This window comes from Apus apus, chromosome 25 (genome assembly GCF_020740795.1).
Source record: "Apus apus isolate bApuApu2 chromosome 25, bApuApu2.pri.cur, whole genome shotgun sequence".
Taxonomy (NCBI): domain Eukaryota; kingdom Metazoa; phylum Chordata; class Aves; order Apodiformes; family Apodidae; genus Apus; species Apus apus.
The window spans coordinates 3,637,940-3,658,927 of record NC_067306.1 but is presented as its reverse complement, the minus strand read 5'-3'; the positions used below and the strand labels follow the sequence as shown (position 1 = coordinate 3,658,927).

The following is a 20,988-nucleotide window of genomic DNA, read 5'->3' as shown; positions in this document are numbered from 1 at the left end:
CCCAGTGCTCCCCCTGGGGAGCTGCTCTGCTGCGATGGTTTATCCTGTTAGCAAATTAATGTAGTTCTAAGTAATATTTATTATGATACGAGTAATACCGCTTTTTAGCACAATAACAATGTTTGTATTTGTTTTCTGAAGCACAAGACCCCTCCCCCAGGCTAAATAATCAGGATTTTATCCTAAAATAGCCCTTTCAAGGACCAGCTTGGGCTGCTGCCCTCCCCTCTTGCTCCCTTCGGGTGCATTTTGCCTCATCCCAGGCCCCGCGGGCTCCCGGCAGAGCAGCAGGCGGTTGCGTTGGGCACATGTCATTCCTCAGCCTGGCTGGAATCCGTCGGGCTTGCTGGGAGCGGGATGTGCAGCGCGCTGGGCTGCGCTGGGCTGCGCGGCTGCGGCTCCGGGCAGCGCTGCCCTCAGCTCCCGGGACCGCTCCCGGGGGCACTTTAATTCCTGATTATTTATCGTTTGGCACCCGCCTGGGCTTGGGGAGCAGGATGGCAGCCGGGAACCACCTTCCCGTGCCTTACGCCGTGCGCCGGGCAGACCTTTCCTTCCGCAGGGATGCCGGGCTGGGCTGGGAGCAGATCCCTTCCTCACCACTGGACTGGCTTTCTGTGAGTCTCCCGTGTTTTCCCAATACAGTTTTGATGGGATGCAGACTGCAAGTATTGATTTCTGAGCTGTGGCAGGGGAGCACGCCCTGGCAGGCGCTGTCAGAGCAGCAGCTCATCTAATGCAGTCAGTTCTTGCAGCAGATTTCCCAGCATGCGTGGGGCAGCCTGACCCACCCTGTGATTTTTCTTGCCTGAAAAATCGCTTTGTCAGATAAAAGAACTCGGGAGACCTTGAGTCGCTTGGTTAGTTTTAGCCACTGTTTTAATTAAACGGGAGAACGAGAATATCGGGCTGCTGGGATGGAATTTTATTGAAGACTTGTCTTTGCCTTGGATGTGCCCACCTGGCAGGGAGGTGATGCTGAAGGTGCTGGGCTCTGAGCTGACAGCAGGTCGTGCTGCTGCATCTTGCTCCTGTTTGCAGACTGGTCTTCATCGTGATGCTTTGTGCAGTGGATTTATTTGGGAGGGCTGCTGAAAGCCTTGGGGTTCTCTTTTCCCCTCAGGACTGGTCTGTTCAAAGCACTAAGTTGTTCTGTGTATTGGAGAGGATTTGTTGTGTCATTGGTTTGAAATGGGAAACTGGTAGAGTAGAGGGTGGGGGGAGCAAAACTGGTCGCAGGCATTTCTCAGACCCATTTATAGGAGAGGAGACTGCTTTTCTGGAGCTGCTACTCAACATGATTGTGTTGAGATGACTTAATCCCTTTGTAATTGAGAGAGAGAATTAACAGCTATTATTATTTGCTGTCTGCTTGCCACACCATCACCCACTCGGGCTGCCCTCTGGATTTCTGAGCCCAGTTTCTCTCCAGCATCCCAGCTGAAGGGTTGTTGGGTGCTGACGAGACACCATCTTTCTGAAATGAAAAAGATATGTAAATCTTAGTGGACTTCCTTAACACTGAGATATTTTAAAAAATGTAAAAATCACTGAAGTTTTCCTCCCTCTCTTTGCTACCTACCAGAGAACGTGGATTACTAAGCCAGTGTTTTACTGTGTCATTCACTTCCCTTGTGGCATTTGCAAAAAGTAACTATTTTCTGCTTCTATAGAAGCTCCTTAACCAGGTTTATCTCACTCTGTCAGATCTTTATTTTCAATTAACACAGATATCTGTGTGTTTCTAGCAATGATTTCACAACCGATTTACTTTTGGTGACCCCTTTGAGATGTGGCATCTGGGACCAGTCGATAACTGTGGCAGTTCACAGTGTTGACTGTCCTCACAGCAACTGAGTTGATTGCACTTCCATGAGTGATACTGTCTGCACTCTGTTGTCCAAAGAGTAGGTCATGCCTGCCAATCATAGGTGTTGCTCAAGCAAATACTAACAACTACAGAAAGCATTGTATAAATAAAATAACTAACAGTATTTTTGGAGCAACACAGCCCGATCCCCACACAGAGGTGAGCACTGTCAGGACTGTAAACTCAAGCACTAGGAATTTTGAAAACATGAGAATTAATGTTCCCTTAGCAACAATCATTTGCCCCTTTTTTACACGTATATTAAGATAACTCTTTAATTATGTATAGTATTGTTCCCTGGTAACCTTGCTTCTCCACTGCAAGGAAGGGAGTGTGCTCAAAATTTTGATTTGTAGCAAAGGGAGATAAAAATTAAATAGTTTAATGGCTCAGCTCTTAACTGTGGGCTGTTCCTTAGCTTCTTGCAGCCCTCTGCCTTTTCACCATACATCTACAATTCTGCAGGTACCAGCCCTCTGTGCTGCCTGGCCTTGATTTGTTTGTATTCTTTATATTTTTATTGCAAGTATTCATCATTCCACAATTCCTGCCTGTGAGGGAGAAGGTGCCAGCTCTGCCTGGAGGCACGAGGTGTGCATGCAGATACAGTCCTGCACGGTGGGGAAGGGAACAGCCTGGCACCAGCTCTGCTGGGTCTCAAAATATTCCTGATGAGGAGCCTGTGGATGGTTTTGAGGATGCCTGTTGGAGCCACAGCCTGTGCTGCAGCTGCACCCAGCACCACTGCATGCCCACCAAAAACATCATACATGCTGACTCATCAGATTTCTCTTTTCCTTTCCCATCCTCTTACATTGATTGAGGAAGTTAATTTACTATCATCTTTCTCTTCCTCGTAATAACTTGCAAATTACCTGAGAAATCCACAGCAGGCTCTGGATCCTGGGTGGCAATTCCTGTCCTTAAAGCTGATGGCTTTGGCAGCAAGTTGCCACTGTTTTGCATCCCAGTGTTGAAAAGCTTTAGAGAGCAGGACCCAGCTCTGCTACCCTGGTTCATATGAGTGCTGGTTTTGTTATGGCCAAGTGACTGTACAGGAGAAACCTTGTCCTTCCAAGTGATCTTAAATAGATTTAATTCCTACATAGACATGGAGTATCCAGCAGTACTGCTGCTGGTGGTTGGTCTGGTGTCACTGAGCTCACATTATATAAATGAACTGAGCTTAGAAGACACCTACTTCACTCAGTAGGGAAGCTGACTTCTGAGGGACCCAAACCTGTGCTTTTTTGGGCTGAAAGCTGATGGGTTTTTCTTTTAAAATAAAGAACGTTCTTATGTCAAACTGATTCCATGGTAGAAAATCCAAGTAGGATTGAGATCGCTGGTATTGGGTAAAAAGCCTGAATTCCAAACAGCAGCTTCCATTTCCTCCCTACCAAAAAGGTTGTAATAATGGAAAAACCTTGTTTTTCCTGTTAATGGGTGAACCAGATTTGGGGAGAGCTGCAGACCAGCTGTGATAAGTGCAGGTTGGTGCTTTGATACTCCAGTTATCCTGTTGCACCTGGTGTCATGAAAGCAAGACACCTCCCTCTGCTCACAGCCTGGTCCAGCACCACGTGGCTTTTGTTGCTGAGAGCACAGGTCTCCAGGGAATGATGGTTTATTTTTTTACTAATCTTGACTGCTGTTATATTTAAAGCCAAATTTAGTCCTTAAAGTCTTTTATTAATTTTCTTCCCCCTTAACTTTCAGAACCCTCCCCTCACTGTCAGGCATGTCTTAGAGTTTTTGGGTATTGTGTTGCTCTTTGAGGTGAATTAGCAGAAGGGCATTTTAAAGTTAATTTGGAACATCTGTTTGTGATAGTGGAACTATTATTAACATAATGACATATTGGCTGCCTTTGGTGTTCAGGAGTATTTAACTAAGAGTTAAGCTGTTATCTAAGTCTCATTGCAAAGTACTATGGAAAAAGTTACTCTATGAATTAAAGAAGAAATTAAAACCAGTTTCACATGACGAAACATTCCTTTGATTTACCATCATTTTAAAAACAAAAATTGCATCAGATTTTGAAGTCTTATTTCAGAGGTTTTTTAAACTGCATTTTAACCCTGCTGTGTTGTATCTTCCTGTCCATGGGGACCTCTTGGGTTATTCTCATGGCAAGATGGGGCTGTTGGTCCATCTCTGCCACATAACTGGACTGTTGTGTGAGTGATCTCCTGTGAGGTCCCATCCTGCATCAGATCCTCCCATCAGAGTCCAATTCCATTGGAACCAGTCCAGTCTCCTGCCAGCTTTGGGCCAGGGGGGAGGTTATGCTGGGACCCATCTGGGGGTTAGTAGGACTGTCCTGGACAAGTTGTTTGTTTAGCATCACTCACAATAACTATCCCAGAAAAATAATATTGAGTTTGTCTTTTGGTGATGATTATGTGGCTTTTGATAAATACAGGGTTTCACTCCTGATTTTAATATTGTGACTCTCTGTTTGTAACTCTCATCTTTTGGAACTTTGAATCCTTATAATTATCTTATGTTGTGTATTTATATTTGGAACTCTTTGTGTTGTGTGTTTATACTTGGAACTTTTGTTCTCTTCATAACATAGAGGCTGTTCATGTGGGCTTGTAGTTGAGGGGCCTTTAGTGTCAATTATTGTATCTGTGTGCAAAGCAGTGTTGAAAACCAGCATCATGTATTACAAGTAAAAATAGACATAGTGACTTATTAGTCCTTTGTTAGGTTAATGCTCTTTTATGCCAGCTGGACTGTAGGAAGACTCAGTGTAACTAAAGCCCGGAGGGCATCTCCAGGCTCCTAAAGGCTCCTTGAATAAGTCAAAATTGCAGTCATATTTGCAATGTCACATCCTCGCAACCTCCTGGAGCAGCTCTGCTCTGGAGCCAGGCTGGGAGAGTTGGGGTGTTCAGCCTGGAGAGGAGAAGGCTCCAGGGAGACCTTAGAGCAGCTTGCAGTGCCTGAAGGGGCTCCAGGAAAGCTGGGGAGGGGCTTGGGACAAGGGCAGGGAGTGAGAGGACAAGGGGGAATGGATGAAAACTGGAAGAGGGAGATTGAGGTGAGACATGAGGAGGAAATTCTTTGCTGTGAGGGTGGTGAGAGCCTGGCCCAGGTTGCCCAGGGAAGCTGTGGCTGCCCCATCCCTGGCAGTGTTGAAGGGCAGGCTGGATGGGGCTTGGAGCAACCTGGACTGGTGGGAGGTGTCCCTGCCTATGCAAGGAGTTGGGTCTAGATGATCTTTAAGGTCCTTTCCAACCCAAACCAGTATATGATTCCATGAACCAGAATAGAAAACTGAGCAGGGAAAATGTCATGGCCTGTGGCCTCCTTGACACCTGACAGTTGTGATGGCTTATCAGGGCATGAGCAGTTGGCTTAAAACACAGGATTCCTGGGATGCTTTGGCTGGCTGTAGGATGCTGAGCTTTACATGCAGCTGGTGTATGAGCAGGGGAGAATGCAAAGGTGACAGAAAATTGCATCACTGGCACCTGTTCAAGGTGGCAGCAGGAAAACCAAAGGCTGGAAGTGTTTTGCTAAGGGAAGAGGAAACAAAAAGCCTCTCCATGGCCTGGGCTGTGGTCCTGTTTTTTTTTGGGGGGGTGGAGTTAGGCTTAAATTTTCAGTCACCTTAAGTCTGCTCTTGTGCTCCAATACACAACTTACCTTCCAAGCCAGACTAACAGATGTAACTTGCATGTAAAATGAGTTGATGAGTTACTTTATGGCATAGCACACCTGCCCCACAAATAACTTTGGGCATATATCTATATATAAATATAGATATAAACGTATCAGAGTGCAGCTGCTTTTAGCATAATCAAAAAGTATAAATTCTATAATAAACTATTGAGGTTTTTTAACAGCTATTTATGAATTCGATTACCTCAAAACTATTTTTAAATAGTCTAAAAAATTCCCCTTCTCTTGCCATAAGGTGTAATAACCTCTGAAATACATCCTGCATTTTAAATGCCTGGTTTTGCTTTTCACAATCTGCAAAGCTTGATGAGTTTTTGCTCTCAGCTTGTATAAACCCTGTGCATTCAAGCATCTTTATTGATGTGTGTATCTATTGTTTCTAATCTGGTCATTTGATCAATGAAGACCAGCATGTAATTAATTGTATAATATTGTACATGATTTCCACTCTTCATTGGTCCAGATGGATTAGTTATTTGTTAGCTACAGTTGCTTTCCTAAACAGTTTCAAGAGGATGTAATAAGAGTGGTTTAGTTCTTCCCAGCGTTCCCATTTTTTTAACTGGCAAATCATTTTTGAGGGAAACCATTTCAAGGAATACTTTTTTTTTTTTAACCTGGATCTCTTTCATCATAAGCTTAATACTTTTTATACTTTGATTTAATGGACTGAAGTGAAGGAGCTAACTGAAGATGCACAGTTTGGTTGCTATTTCATTTTCATGTCTGTGGGGTCAGTAGGGGAAATGAAAAGCCTGCTTAGATCCTGAGGACCTCCCAGAGCTCCTTTGCTGGGGAGGAACTGGAAGGAAGAGCTCAGGAGCGTGTCACAGTTTGCCCCACTTGCAGTTCTGCAACAGGGACCTTTGGTTCTGCTGCCCCTGCAAGATAGGAGATGGTGCGCAAGGAAAAGTTGCATCTGCCTGACCTGTCCACTATGATGTTCTACTTCTGCTGTTTTGGTTCTCATGCAGATGGAGGGAACGAGGAGCCACCAGACCGAAGACAGGCAAGTGTAGACTCCCGCCAGAGCCGATCTGGGCAAGGTAAACCTGAGTGTTGTGCTGCCTCCGTGCCTCGCTTCTCATCCCTTCACCTTTTCTCTGCACATTCTGTGTGATCCATCAGACTGTGTAATCCTGCAGAGTCCTGTAACCATCCTTAATATCCACATGCCTACAAGCTGACTGGTGTTCACAGATCAGGCTGCCTTTGTGTAGTGGGAAGGGGTTCAGAGGAATTCCCTGCGGCATCGCCCTTGTGCGGCCGGAGGTTGTTGGAGCTGCTGGTGTGAGAAGCCTTCACCATGCACCAGTGCCAAGCAAAGGGCTGCTGGCATGTGGTGACCACTTGCTTTCCCCTTTATTGCCAAGGGGAGAACCAGGCATGTTCTCAATAACCAGGTTCTCCTTCCCCCCAGTCCCTGGGAAGTGACGGAGAGGGGTCCTGTGCCTTCCTGCCCAGGGACTGAACTTTGTTTTGTTTCATCCTGTAGGAACAGGACAAAAGGTCCTAGAAAGACAGGAGTAAAAATAGATTCCATATGACTGAAATAATGATTCTACAAACTTTTGTTAGGTATCCATCATTCACAAGAAGCTTGGTGACTAAAACTACCACTAGGGCCATGTAAAGGGGATTTCTGTCACTGACAGCAGCAGCTCTGACATCTGCCCTGGCTTGTGTGTCCTTTAAAGCAGCTTATTTAAAGTTTTAAGCATTTGCTCATTTGTGAGGGTTGTGAAAACGCTGATATTTTCAGACAGCTCTAGAGAATAAAGCACATTTTGGAAGCCTGGCTCTAGTAGGTGCTATGTGCAGTGACTTATTTCCTCTTTCAGATTGCAGCAATACTTTTCCTTTCATTTAGGTTCAAGTCTACTGTTGTTATGGTGTCCTAATGACTTCTTATGGAGACATTTTATCCAGAGCATTGCTCTTTTTTGGCAGTATCCCAGTGTTGCACAGGCAAAATTAATGCAAGTGACCACAGCCTGTGATCAGAATTAGGGGGATTGGAATCCAGAGTTAAAACTTGGAAGACCTGTGAAATGTCAGCAGCTGAAAGTGCTTGGTTAGCAAAGGATCATCTTATCACTATTTTAAAATGTATTATTTAAAATGTTCTTATTTTAAGGTAGAAGAGTGGAATAAAATTAGGAAGGAGCAAGGGAGTTTATAACTGCACAATACCCCATGGTAGCTGCCATGCAGGTCACTTTGGATTTCTGTGCTGGAGAATATAGAATCACAGAATCACTCTGGTTACAAAAGACCTTCAGGAAGGAATGGTTGCTCTTTTCCAGACGCTCTTAGATCAAGTTGCTGCTGTGGGGGCTGAGCCTTGCCCTCTTCCTCTGCCACTGGTCCCTGGGATGTCCTTTCGTTTGTTTGCATTTTGTCCCTCAGTTTGTTGTTAGGAGCTGCAGCAGCTGCTGGGTCTCCCCACACTCATTTCAGACACTTTATTCTCTACATTTCAGCCTCTTTATTCAGCATCTTGGCTGCTGTGGAAACGTACCAGCTTGGGGCAGAGCACATGGGGCATTTTTTTTCAAATACTTGGCAAAGAGTGACCAGCCTATGTCTGTTTGCCTTCATGAGTATCACTCCAGGAAATGCAGTAGCCAGAAGTTTAAGCATGAGAGGGAGTAGAGGGGGAAACAGGTAAAAAAAATCCTTCCAACTCCTGGGAGAAACAAGGTTCTCTCCTAAATATTAGGATCAGTGGATGTGACTGTAGATGCAGGCTTTCTACAGTGTGGAATAAGAGTCTTGGCTCCAGAAAAATATTATCTTTAACTTTGCCCTGTTCTGTGTCCGTGTTTCTACCTGTCTGCACATGTTAATGTGTATTTTTAATATTATTGGTGTAAGGGGTTTTATTATGCTTAGATAAACCAGCCAACTGAAGTGAGGTCATCGTCGTGCTCGTGTTTAAATTTCCCTGTTGCTGTGTGTGATGCCCAAGTATTGCAGGTGTTTGTAAAGCCTTATTCATAGAATCATTTAGTATCTTGGAATGCTTAAAGAAATAGTTGACTAGTTGAAATACACACTTTGCAGTAACATTTTATTTAAATATATTTTCTTGACAAACTTGGAGTTCCAGATCAGCCGTGAATGATCCCTGGTTTGAGGTTTGATAAACCAAATATTCTTTCTGACTGAAACAAATTGGAGACTGTTTCAACTACCTTGTTGGTGTGTTTGTTTAGTTTGTCAGGGATAAGAAAGAAATTTTTACATCTGTGGCAGGGAAATATTTGTGGATGTTTTGTGAGTTCACTGGTTTTGTTGAGGGAAAATACTCCTGAAAACTCAGCAAAGTTATAATTAGTTTTATTTCTATATAAGATGCTGCCCCCAGTTGCCCTTGGTTACGTAAAGATTGGTCAAAGATACTGCAAATTTACACCATAATAACCAGTTAAATGCACACAGACTTTCAGGTCTTTCCCAGACCTTAAGCTGCACAAGATGCCTGGTGTTTATTATAGTTCCCTCAACCTCTGAAGTCTAGCCTGAGAAAATTTGAACTTTGTTTTTAAGAACTAAAATAAATGATGGCAAATATATATATATAAATTTCTAGTGCCAAATGTATTCTGAAAAAACATCATAGCTTGTTTCTGCCAGTGCCAGTTTTGGCACTGATGCTGGTTTGCCTTTCCTGGCACTCAGGTGTTTTGCAGACTTGCAGAGTCAGCAGAGGTGTTCAGCTCACAAGGACCCTGGAAAAAGCAAAGGACTTGATCAGCTTCTATCAAGAACCTCTAAATGGAGCCAATAATCGCAACTGCCAGTGTACAGTTGGAAGAAGTTGTTTGGTTTTTTTTCCCCCTCTATTAGCAGCTTAGTATCAAATTATGCTCTCCCTGAAAAATTATGCCCAACTGCACCAGCAGACCCACTGCATCTTTTGTTTCAGGAAGAACTGAGAAGCAAGATGATCAAACTTGGGATGTGGAGCCATGCTGAGCAGCAGCTCTGTCCTGTGTGTGCAAGACTGGCACTTGCTCTTGAGAGCACGTGTCTCCCCAGCACACCTCATTGTCCCATCCCTGTGGCGTGGGGTGTGAGGTCTGGTGGAAGGAGATGTGAGGAATGGCAGTGTTCCCACCTCTGAAGCTGTGGTCGTTGTGTGTAGCTCAGATGTGTGTCAAATGGGAGACCCACAAGTGGCTGAGTGTGGGTGGGTGCTGTGGAGCTGCCTGTTGCCCTCAACTCCCTCTGTAGTCCATGGAGAAGTCAGGAATGGAGTCAGTGGGGTGTCCAGGCTGGAATTCTTCTCTTCCTGAAACAGAAACCTAAAGTCTTTCTTTAGATGAATCTTATCCTAAACTCCCTGCCTTCTAGAAGTCCTTCTAGACAACTTGCTTTGATGTAGACACCTCTTTTGTGGACAAAATAAACCTGAGAGGAATGCAGCTTTACACACCAAAGTGCTGCTGGTGTGTGTGACTAGAGAGGACAGATGAAGAGCTTTGGGGATGGCCACGAGCACAGACCCAGAGTCTGCAATGAAGCAGAGCTGCTGGTGGGTGGTCAGGGTGGCACATGGCAGCATCACTTGGATGGTCTCAGGTTGAGAAGCAAGGCTGAGCTGCTGCTGCTCATGTAGACATGGTAGTAACTGCAGTGGAGAGGTGTAGTAGTTCTAGGTTCTAAGGAAAAGGCAATAATTCTAGTAATTCTAATAATTCTAGTTTCCTCTGACTGTAGCCAAATATTTTTTTGTACATATACACACACGTGCCTCTATATATACATATATATTTGGCTCTCTATATATATCAAAGGCATGATACTGTCAGCAGCAGCATCTTTTAGCAAGAACAACCAAAACCAGAAAAATAGCAGTGATCTGTTCCCCCTGACAAGGCTGTACTCGTTAGAGCATTGGTGTGCACACTTAATTAAAGCAGCATGGAATTAATAGAAAAACACCAGTGTCTGGCTCATGGTTTGTGGCAATAATGACAGTCTCTGATGAATAAAACATATTGAACTGTAGCAGACTTACATGGAAGTTAAAGAAAATCACCTCTGCAAGGGTTTGGCTTTGAATCTATCTTCTGTTAACCACTGTGAATGTGACAAGTGTTCAGCAAGCAAGAGAGTGAAAAAGAGGATTTTGGACTGTCAAAACTGGTGTGTGTGTGTAAAGGTTTTTAGTGTTTGTTTTGGTTTCTTGTAGAGAATGGTACAAAAATGCTGAGAGATGTTCCTGGAAGTTGGCGTCAGTAATGGATGGATTTTAGCCACAAATGATCCTACCTCTTAGTACACTGGAGGAGCTTGGCCAAGATTTTTGACAGTTATTTCAATATGGGTGTTTCCTCCAGTTATAAATAATACATTGTGTTGGTGACATTGTCCCTTTGCTGTCTGGGATAGAGTTAGTCCATCATCTCCTAGAGTACCACTATTTAAGACATTTACTCTTTTTTGCTTCCCACTTTGGTCTGTCTGCCTTTCAGTCTAGCAGTGAGCTTTTCTCTTTTAAGCTTGTTCTTGCAAGCCACTGAGATCCCCACAGCTGTCCAAGGGAAAAAAGATCATGAGTGTCTTCATGGAGGAAAATATTAGTAGGCACTAAAAGCTAAAATCCATCTCTTAAAGGTGTGGCAGGAGTGTAATCTTCCTACATTATCTGTACTGAAATATTAATGTGACCAGTTTTAAGTTGGTTTTGCAGATGAATGATGAATTGTCTGTGTGAGGTTGTTAATCTTATTGATGAGGAGGAGAACCAAGTTTTCTTGACCAGAGATTTCCATATTCTACAGCTAATGGGGAAGATCCTCACAGCTCCCAAATCTAGCTCATCTGGGTGCCTGCCCTTTTTTTGCCATTAATATTTATTTCTGCAATTAGCAATGTATGTCTTCAGTGTTTTATCTCCTCTTGTCATGTTATTTGGTGTCTTCCACGTGGATCTGTAGTAACGTGGCCCCCAAACGGGCTTCGTGTGGCTCTGGGTTCCTTCGTGTTAGGGGAGAGTTGGAGGTGGTGGCTGCTTTCAGAGGCTTCCGTTTTGGGATGAGGTTTTTTTAGGCTAAAGGTCCTCATAGAGTCACAGAATCCCAGACTGGTTTTGGTTAGAAGAGACCTTAAAGATCATCTAGTTCCACCCCCCCTGCATGGGCAGGGACACCTCCCACCAGCCCAGGTTGCTCCAAGCCCCATCCAACCTGCCCTTCAACACCCCCAGGGATGGGGCAGCCACAGCTTCCCTGGGCAACCTGGGCCAGGGTCTCACCACCCTCACAGGGAAGAATTTCCTCCTCATGTCTCACCTCAATCTCCTTCTTCCAGTTTTAATCCATTCCCCCTCATCCCATCCCTCCCCGCCCTTGTGCCAAGTCCCTCCCCAGCTTTCCTGGAGCCCCTTCAGGCACTGGAAGGTGCTCTAAGGTCTCCCTGGAGCCTTCTCTTCTCCCCAACTCTCCCAGCCTGGCTCCAGAGAAGAGCTGTTCCAGCCCTTGGATCATCTTTGTGGTTGTCTCTGGACTCACTTCAACAAGGGCCAGAAATCTGAGGCTGTGACTGGTCAGTGAGCTGCAGCTTAAGCTTAGCTGTGAATATGGACACCCTTAACCTTGTGAATGTTCTCACACTTCCTCTGCTTCTAGCTAGCTGGAACTCCTGCTCTGATCCCTCTTTGTAGCTCAAGAACATGAGATTTCTGGCATATCTCTTTTCCCCACACACACTTTCAGCTGGAGGGTTTTTTAGAAACACACAATCTAAATGCAAAAAAAAATAAATACTGCTTTGTCTGCATTATATTGAAAACTGGTGACTCTAGGACTCTGACAGTCAGATGTTAAAAAAAAAAAAATCACTAACTTCTTCATGGTTGTGCTGTTCATAATATAAGAGGTATAATTTCTTCAAGGGAAGTGCTAAGATGGTGCAGGATGAAGAGGAGAAGGCAGCTTTCCCCGCTCCCCCCAGCCAGGCAGTCCCTCTGTCTGGGAATGATGAAAGCAGGATACTTCCTTGTATTCTAACCACTTCCTTTGTACTTCTCTGTTCCCACCAGGCACCTCCACAGAGAACGACTGTGCTTTTGAACCTGACTACGCTATCCCACCTCTCCCAGTGACCGAAGGTATGCAGCACATTCGGATTATGGAGGGCATGTCCCGCTCCCTTCCATCCTCCCCCTTACTCACACATCAGTCTATCAGTGTTCGGCTCCAACCTGTGAAGAAGTTAACTGGTAAGGACTTTAAATAAAGTTCAGTGGGGCTTTTAAGGTCCGTTGGTGCAAAAAAAAAATCTGTAAGAAAAGGCTTTGAACAAGCTTCTCTGTTCAAGTCCTCGTTTGTTTGGTGTAATGGCTGCTTCAGTCAAAACCAGGAATGGATTGGATTTCATGCTGACAGAGAAATCTTTCTGTTCTGAGAATGATCTCTCTGTTTTACAAATAATCCTCTAGTTTTCTGGGTTTCAGTTCCACTTTGTACTGTGGTTTATGCACAGTGTTACAGTAATTTGAAAGAACTTCATGCTGAAATGTTGAATGCTGAGAGAATACAGCAGCAAAGTGGGTTTTTTTCATAGTTCATACCTATTTTCAAACTGTTTTGTTTCTCTAATCTGCTGGGGTTGTGGTTTGAACACGTAGAGATTTTTAAATAGTTGGATTTTCAAAAACACTTGGAGTCTAACATCTATTTAAAAGCCTGACAGTGTATTTTGAGTGGTAATGGTTTTGAGAAACTTGCTTCTTGCCTAAAATCTGACATCCCTCCGTGCCCATCTTTAACACTGATCAGCCAGTGTGCTGTGCTGGCACTGAGAGAAATCTCCAAAAACAATATTTACCCAATATAGTCTGTTCTATTACAAAAGGGAGCTCTGAGACACTTTTACCTGGTGTTGTTTTCCCTGCCCTCTGGTGAAAGGAGAAATTGAAAAGGGCAGGAGAAGCAGTTCCTGAGCCTCGTGGTGCTCTGAGCTCAAGGTGCAGGAGAATCAGGCAGGAGGTGATATGAAAAAAGGACATGAAATAGTTAAATAGCAAGTTTCAGTGCCTTACTCAGCTGCCCTCAACATGAGTTTCCCATCACTAAGAACTGCTAACATGTGGCTGAAGGTCTGCCTGGCAACGTGAAGGTGTAAAACAGCTTCTTTGTGGGAATGAGAACAGCTCTGCAGTTCAGAGGCTGGTTCTTCAGGAGGGCTGATGTTGTGACACTGGGAGAGATTTGTGGGGATTTGTGGATTTTGGGGGTTTTTTGAAGCGCTTCCATTTTTAATGTCCTTCAGTTTGCAGCCCTAAGTCCATCTGTGATGTATAGCTGGTTTGTTCCTGCTTTTCCTGGGTTCTCTCCCATGATTCTCACATTCATCCAGCTTCCTTTTCCTTCTAGTTTCCGAGTTACTTGCGGGGATTTTCTTCTTTGTTTGGTGTGGCTTAGTAGAGGCAGGTAATACCAGCCACTTCCATAGGCCTTTTTCCAGTTAGGAAAGGACAAAAAGCATTATATTTTACAAATAGTTTAGGCCTTGCCAGTGTCTTTATCTTGTTTTTTACTCTTCTATCCCCTTCTTTTGTCTATAATCCTCTGTGGTTTTATACTCCTCTGTTGTAGCTCTGAGTGACGTTATATTCATGCATCTACTTGAGCAGTTCATTACTCTTCTCTGAAATATTTGCAGAGGGTTTAAACTGTACTCTATGGAAAGAGCAATTTTTCTTACACCACTGCAGCTCCATTTCTCTAGCTCCATTTCTCTAGTGATGTCCAGCCTGCTCAGCAAACTGCCTTGGTGTACATCTTCTGGACCTCTGGTTTGTCAACAGACATGAACCTCTTCTCACTTCTCAAAATCACAGCAATTCACATAGTAGATTAAGCTCCATATATGCATAAGTATCTTTTTTCAGGGCCAGTTTCCATTTAGCTCCAAACTCAGAGAGCTTTTGTTGGGTTTGGCAGGGATGCTGTTGGAGTGTCCTGCTAGTGCCTCAAAAGAGCAGACCCTGGAATTCCAGCAGTGGTTTGGCAGCTAATGATTCAGGGCAAGGGCTGGTGGGCCATGCAGACCTCAGGGCTTTGGGCAGCTCACAGACACATCTGCTCCAGCCCTAGTGACAGGAGCTTGTAGAGCCACATTGCAGACGTTCAGCTGGTGAAGATGCAGACTCCTCTGTTGGTCTGGAAACTGTGTGATGAAATCTAGACCTGCGTGAGAGATGTACAAAGTAGGATGACATCATTAAAACACTGATAATTGTTAGTACTTAAGAAAAATGCAGGCTCCTGCTTTTGTTTGGAGGTCTGTTTTGGGGTGACACACACAAATTGGTTGGGAAGATGACTGTGTCTGTCTTCTACTTGCATGCTTATCCTTTTTCATCTGTTTTAAATATCCTGTTCTGAGTACACCCTAGGATAGCATGAAAAACACATGCCAGTGTTTTGCATGTTCATGTCTTGACGGCTCCAGGGGAGCTCCTGATCTACTCAGAATTCATCGTGTGTTTCAGTGCGTTGGTGGATTAACATGATTTTTTAAATTATTAGTTTAATTTACTGTTGATACTGTAAAAGGAAGGTGTTTATTTGACATCCGCATGCAGTCATTATAGGAATTTATTTGCTTTCATTAAGGTAATGTGTAAAGGAACTGGGAAAGTAATGCTTTCTGCTCTTTTCTTCATAGTATTTATCTCATTTCAACTATTCCTTATCATCTCTCTTCTGTTTACTACTAATCTGAGACTTATAAAGCAAAAAAATCTCTCAGAAGGATATTATTTTGAATGGCTGACCAATTACTGTATCATCTAATAAAAAGGTGGGGTTTTTCACCTGTAGTTTGTACAGACCCTCCTCATTTTTATTCATGAATAAAACAGCACAGTCTGTAAAATAAAGAAAATGTGGAGTTAATGTTAGATTTGTAAAGACAAGTTCACAAATAGCCTTGTGCTGTTTTTTGATGCATTTCTCCCGACTCTCACTCAATACCTCTCCCTTATTTTAGAGAAGTCTTGGAAGTGCCCTTGTAGCCCAGTGAAAATCTGGGAGGACTGATAAGCCTCTCGGTCCCAGAATCTTGGTGTGACTCTGGGAGCTCTTGGATAAAAACAAGCAGTAAGTGCAGGGAGACATTTCACCAAGTCCCACTGGCTGTGCTGGTTTCCTCTTCTGCTTTGTCTCGTTCTGCTGTCCAGTTGTTAATCCTACACAATAACAGCAGTGATTCCTTTTGGAACAGGGATGAGGGTGATTCTGGGAAACTGCAGTACTACAAAGAGAGGCTTTTGTCCAGCTGACAGTTGCCACATGGATTTTTCAAAGCGACCTTCAGAGCATAGAAAATTGTTGAAAAATTATCCAGTTGTAGGGGCTCTTTTCATGCTGTTCACTCCTTATATACACTTGTGTGTGACTAACCCATTCATGTCATAATTTCCATGTCTGTGGAGTGGTTGGATAGAGGAATGGTGCCATTTGTTACACAAAAATCTTGGTTTTCTCAAAAATATACATACATATTTATTTAACTAAAGATTTCATTACTAAGACCATTTTTAACAAAATGTGACTGGACCAACATCCATATATATGCTGCTTCAGAGATGAAAATATAAATGCAAAAGACTTTTTAGGCTCTTCAAGTTTGAGGGCTGAAGTGTCTTGGCTCACTCTGGAGCTGCACGTGTCCCTTCCTGTGCAGTCAGGTGGGTTTGTCAGCTCAGATGGGGAGGGAGAAGCAGCTACTGAGATGGTCCTTTCTCCTGGGCATCAGGGAGTGGCATCAGCATTAATTTGGGCTTCAGCTTAGCCCTTAAAAAAAGGGAATGAAACCTGTATGGTGTGGAGAAGCTTGCCTAGTAGAAACCTATCTATTTATTAATCTGTTTATAATACAATCTTTTAAAGTTGATAACCTGGCTGATTTGTAAACAAGTCAGCTTTTCATCCCCAGAGAAGTTAAAACACCCACTTTTGGTAAGAAGCCATAGGAACACGTCTCACAGGGCATGAAGTTACTTTCCTGAGGAGCTGAGGTCACTTGCTGACATGTTGATATCTGGGTTTTCTGTGTGTGGAGACTTGGCTGCATTCAGAGGTTGATAAATATTCAGTATGGCTGCAATTTTCCCTCTGCTGAATAGTCTGGTGATTAAGAAAAAACTAAGGTCATTGTGGCTCTAAAGGGTGAAGTAATAGTAAGCATAAGTAATCAGCTCTCCCTCTCCTGCCTCTGTAACCTATTGTTTAGCAGTAGCTAAGAACATACTTAAAATCAGTCTGTTCAACATCAGTTTATGCTGTTTAATAATTTATTTTTTATAACAACAGTGGCTTTATTAGCAAGTGTAATGTGAAAAAAAAAAAATCCATCATAAAAAGAAAAGAAGGAAAGAAAAAAAAAAGCTCTCAGCCTAGGATCAGTGTACAGAAGACACCATTTTGATTTCTGTCTGGAATAAAATTAGCACTTAAAAGTTGCCCTGCTTCCTGCACAAAGAGAGCAACCATTTTCAAAGCCCTTGGGTTAAAAATTCTTTTATAGATCAAGAGTGTATCGTTGATGACTGAAAGCCATGGCTGCAATGAAAATAATGCAGTGGCATCACATCCCTTCATTCAGGAGGGTGCTGGCAGGCATGAATATTTCTAAGTGCTTTCCTGAGTCCATGCCAGAAATAGTATTATTACAACCAACAGTGTTGTATTGGGTTAAAAGATGAGATATTGGGCTGAAGGGCTCAACTCCTGATGCTTTTATTCTGTCGCTGTGGAACCCACCACTTGCAAAGAGGTTTGTGCAAAGCCCAGTGCTGCACCTCATGAATGATTTTTAATTGACATGCTGTAAATTTATATGTGCAGGGATAATTTTATTCATTGCTGTACTTTGCTATTTCTTTTTTTTTTCTGTTGAGTGACAGATTGCAAGCTTGAGGATTCTTTTAGAAAGAGCGTGAGTGTGTGAGTGCCCATACATAGAGAGAAGAGGAGAGAATATTATTAAGAAATTAAGGAAATAAATCCAGTTTTTCTAAAAGTGGCCTAGATGTTTAGGTTCGGATTCTCAAAGGCCTCATCCCTCCTGCATCCAGTGTTAATTAGGTGCTTTGGTCTCTTTGAAGACATGGACCTGAGGAATCAGTTTCATTGCAAATCCCTTGCTGGGAGAGTGTTCCTCCCTTGCACTTTGGGAATGTGGAGACTTTCCCTAAGAACAAACTAAATGGAAATGAGCAGCAATATTCCTAGGTGTGATCAGGGAACTGACAGTATCCTCTTTCTAAAGAAGACATGGACCCTTCAGCCAAGCAGGCTGGAGCCTTTCTCTTCCCTGTGACACCACTGAGGACCCATTGTCATAGTTCTCAACACCCTGCAGACCCAGCTGGGCTGGGGACACACATGGGCAGTGTCCCTTGGGCCACCACCACCCATGTCATTAGTAGTGCTGGGAAATGGGAGATCTTGCGTCTTGTCATCACCCCCCTTCCTCTGCATCCTCCTTTACATCTCTCGGGAATACTGATGAGGATTGTTATTCCTTCCTTCTCTGTATTTTCAGCAAATGGTTAAGTATTCCTGATGCTAATTGTATTCGTGGATCAAACCAGCCAAGATCTGTCCAGTTGAAAACTCTTAATTGTTTCTTGTTTCATGGTGACAAACCCAGATTAATAATTGCAGCCCTCTGGGACTGCTGATTCTCTCCAGCTAATGCACAGACTGAGCTGGATGTGGACGTGAGAGATGAGGGGGCAGATGCTGGATGTGTGTGGTGGGGAGAAGCTGGCAATGTTGGTACATGTTTGTTCAGGTAAAAGAGGTTAAAAAATGGAAAGGATTTCTAAAAGTTTACATTTTATTGCCGAGCAGAGACTTCAGCACCCCAGTTTTGTGTTGGCTTTTGGTGAAATAGTTGCAGTTCTGTTGATCATGGTGTGTTGTCTATTTGAGCACGTGCCTTAAGGGAGAAGCATCTGATGATGACTGTGTAAAATAAGGTGTTTTGTTCCCTGCTGTGTTAGCCTGGTACACAAACCCTGCTCTTGTTTACATCTTGCTGTGACAACTGGGTGTGTGAGTCGCTTCCGCTGAGCTGCTTTATCTGGAGATGCTTTAGGGGCAGCACCAGCCTTCCTCACACAACAGCGCCTGGTTTACAGGTTAATTTGGGGATATTTTCCTGTTTCTGGGAGGAGTGGCTGGATCTCTGGTTGGTGGCACTGCTGCTCAGGCTCTCAGCCACCTGATGGTGCTGCAGTTTGGTTCATCTCAGCCTTGCTCCCAGACAGACAGACAGAGCTCACCTGCGGGGGATCTGTGCCTCTCCTTGGTACCCTTCTTTTACATGGATGTTACCTTGGGCCATTGTTAAGCATCCTGCCATTTTCCTTACTTCATCATTTCAATTCTTACAATTCCAATTATTAGAAAAAGTGGCAAAATCATGTTGTTTTGTTGTGTTTTGGTACAATGCTCCCAATGCAAATGTGGCTTGGGTTGGTGCGACCCTGCGTGCGATGGTTTGTGCCGACTACTTCAGCCTGAACAATGAAACCTAGACCCAGCCATGGAGAAGGGGATGCTGCAGCTTTAAAGCATCCAAGGGCTTACAGCCTTTTAGTATAAATTGTTCCCAGAATCCATGTCACAACTCCTTATATGGTGCTGCTTTTTTTCTCTTGGTTGCCATGACAACAGCAGCACTGCACCATTCATCAGCTCTGGTCCTGGGCTGCATCGCTAGCCCTTCGCCTTACTCCAAAATGTTCAGGAGAGCAGCAGCCAATCATTCATCCCGGTGTTCTGTGCCATTATTTACCTGCTCTTCCAGCAGTTTGCTCTGAAAAAAAGAGCAAATTCAGCTGCGCCAGAGACAGAAACTGTAAAAATACTTCATTTTCCCCCCAAGGGAGGCGTGTAGGCTACGTTTGCTGCAGCGCTCTGGAAGGAAAGGCTCTTGAATGCTGAGAGACTTAAGGAAGAGAGAAAGCTCAGTGTCCATCAAGCTGCTCTGAAATCCTCTCCGAGCTGCTCCCTGGGGACAGGGGAGATGCAGCAGTGATGCTTGGGATGGGCAGGAGGCACCACAGGGAGATGGTTGTTGTTGTGCTTTTGGGAACCGAGCTTGACATCAGCAGCGGGAGGTGTCACCTGTAACATCATCCTGACGTTGGAGCAGCAAGATGGAGCCAGGGAGAGGTGGGGACCAGGGGAGGGTCCATGCTGAAGTGCTGCTCTCAAGGCATCAGTGCCTGTGAATTGGCAGAGCGGGCAGGGCTGCATGCTGGCTGGTGATGGGGAGAGCAAACAAAGCCTTGTGAGTATTTGGACTATATTTGTCTTGCATGGACTTGGGTTCAAATCGTGCTTAGATGTTCCTCAGTCTCCTTTAACTCTGCAGAAAGCCAGTGTGGAAGAAGGGATTCTGCTGCTCCTAGTTTACAAGGAAGCCATTAGGACGTGTTTAGTGTTGGGAAGGGTTTTGCTGCTTTTGGGGTCTTTTTCTATCAGTTGTTGTTGCAATACTTTTACATAATCTGAGTTTGTCTCCTGCTTGCTGGGATCTGCAGAATTCCACCTACAAAATGTGATGGGAATGTGCAATGCAAAAATTTCACTTTCCAGCCTTGCTAAAATAGACCTACTGAGGAGTGAGTTGAAAAATGCTACAGATCTCAAGAATGTTCTGTTTTAAACATTTTAAAACAATGGGACTGAGCTAAGGTTTTTCTTTTATATTGCAAAATGACCACAAATTAGATTGGAGTGGATTATTAAACCCCTGTGTGCTGGGGAAGAAATTTTTGCTTCTCTCTGAGGGAGTGAGACTTTTAATTCAATGCTACTAGAAAAAAATAGAGATATATCCAAGCAATTTCAAGGTATAATGTGAGGAAAAGCTATTCAAGTGCCTAGTGCTCACATTGCACCTAATTTTTGAGGGGTGTTGTGCTTAAAATTGTTGGTGTCAGGACAGACTTTGATCCTTTTAAGGTATTTTTATACCCTACTGTTTGCAGCATGCTTACTTTTTTTTTTTTTTCCTGCTTTCTTTAACTGTCATCCTGTCAGCATGACATGGATCTGAAATTCCTGGTTTTCATGTAGGTGGGGAGGTTGGGCTGAAGGGCCCACTCCTGCATTTCTGAGCTGCAGAGAAGTGACAAGGACCAAGTTACCTGTGAAGTGCCTTTAGATTCAGGACTTTTCAAGATGCCTTATGTATTTTTTCTGGACATAAATAATTTTCCATTCCCTTTTTTTCTTATGCATTGCAATCCATGGTTATCCAGAGGCTTAACAAGTAGAAAAACTTGTGTTTTGTCAGAATTATTGACTCACCCCTTAAAAAATGCTGTGAAACACACACACAAGCAACGTTTCAGTGTGTTTGGCACCTGTGTTTTCAGTCCTGTC

At 43.8% G+C, this 20,988-nt stretch overlaps 1 protein-coding gene across 7 annotated transcripts in view; it reads left to right on the top strand.

Annotated features, from left to right (window-relative positions):
- The window catches only part of TANC2 (tetratricopeptide repeat, ankyrin repeat and coiled-coil containing 2), a 231,370-nt gene that overhangs the window by 82,671 nt on the left and 127,711 nt on the right, over positions 1 to 20,988 (top strand). For 5 of the 7 annotated variants that reach the window (XM_051640273.1, XM_051640276.1, XM_051640275.1 and 2 more), the window contains exons 4-5: positions 6,538 to 6,609; positions 12,615 to 12,794. In XM_051640273.1, the coding sequence (XP_051496233.1) occupies positions 6,538 to 6,609; positions 12,615 to 12,794 (252 nt within the window). The remainder of the gene's footprint in view (positions 1 to 6,537; positions 6,610 to 12,614; positions 12,795 to 20,988) is intronic. The other 2 variants (XM_051640278.1, XM_051640277.1) reach the window with 2 other exon arrangements.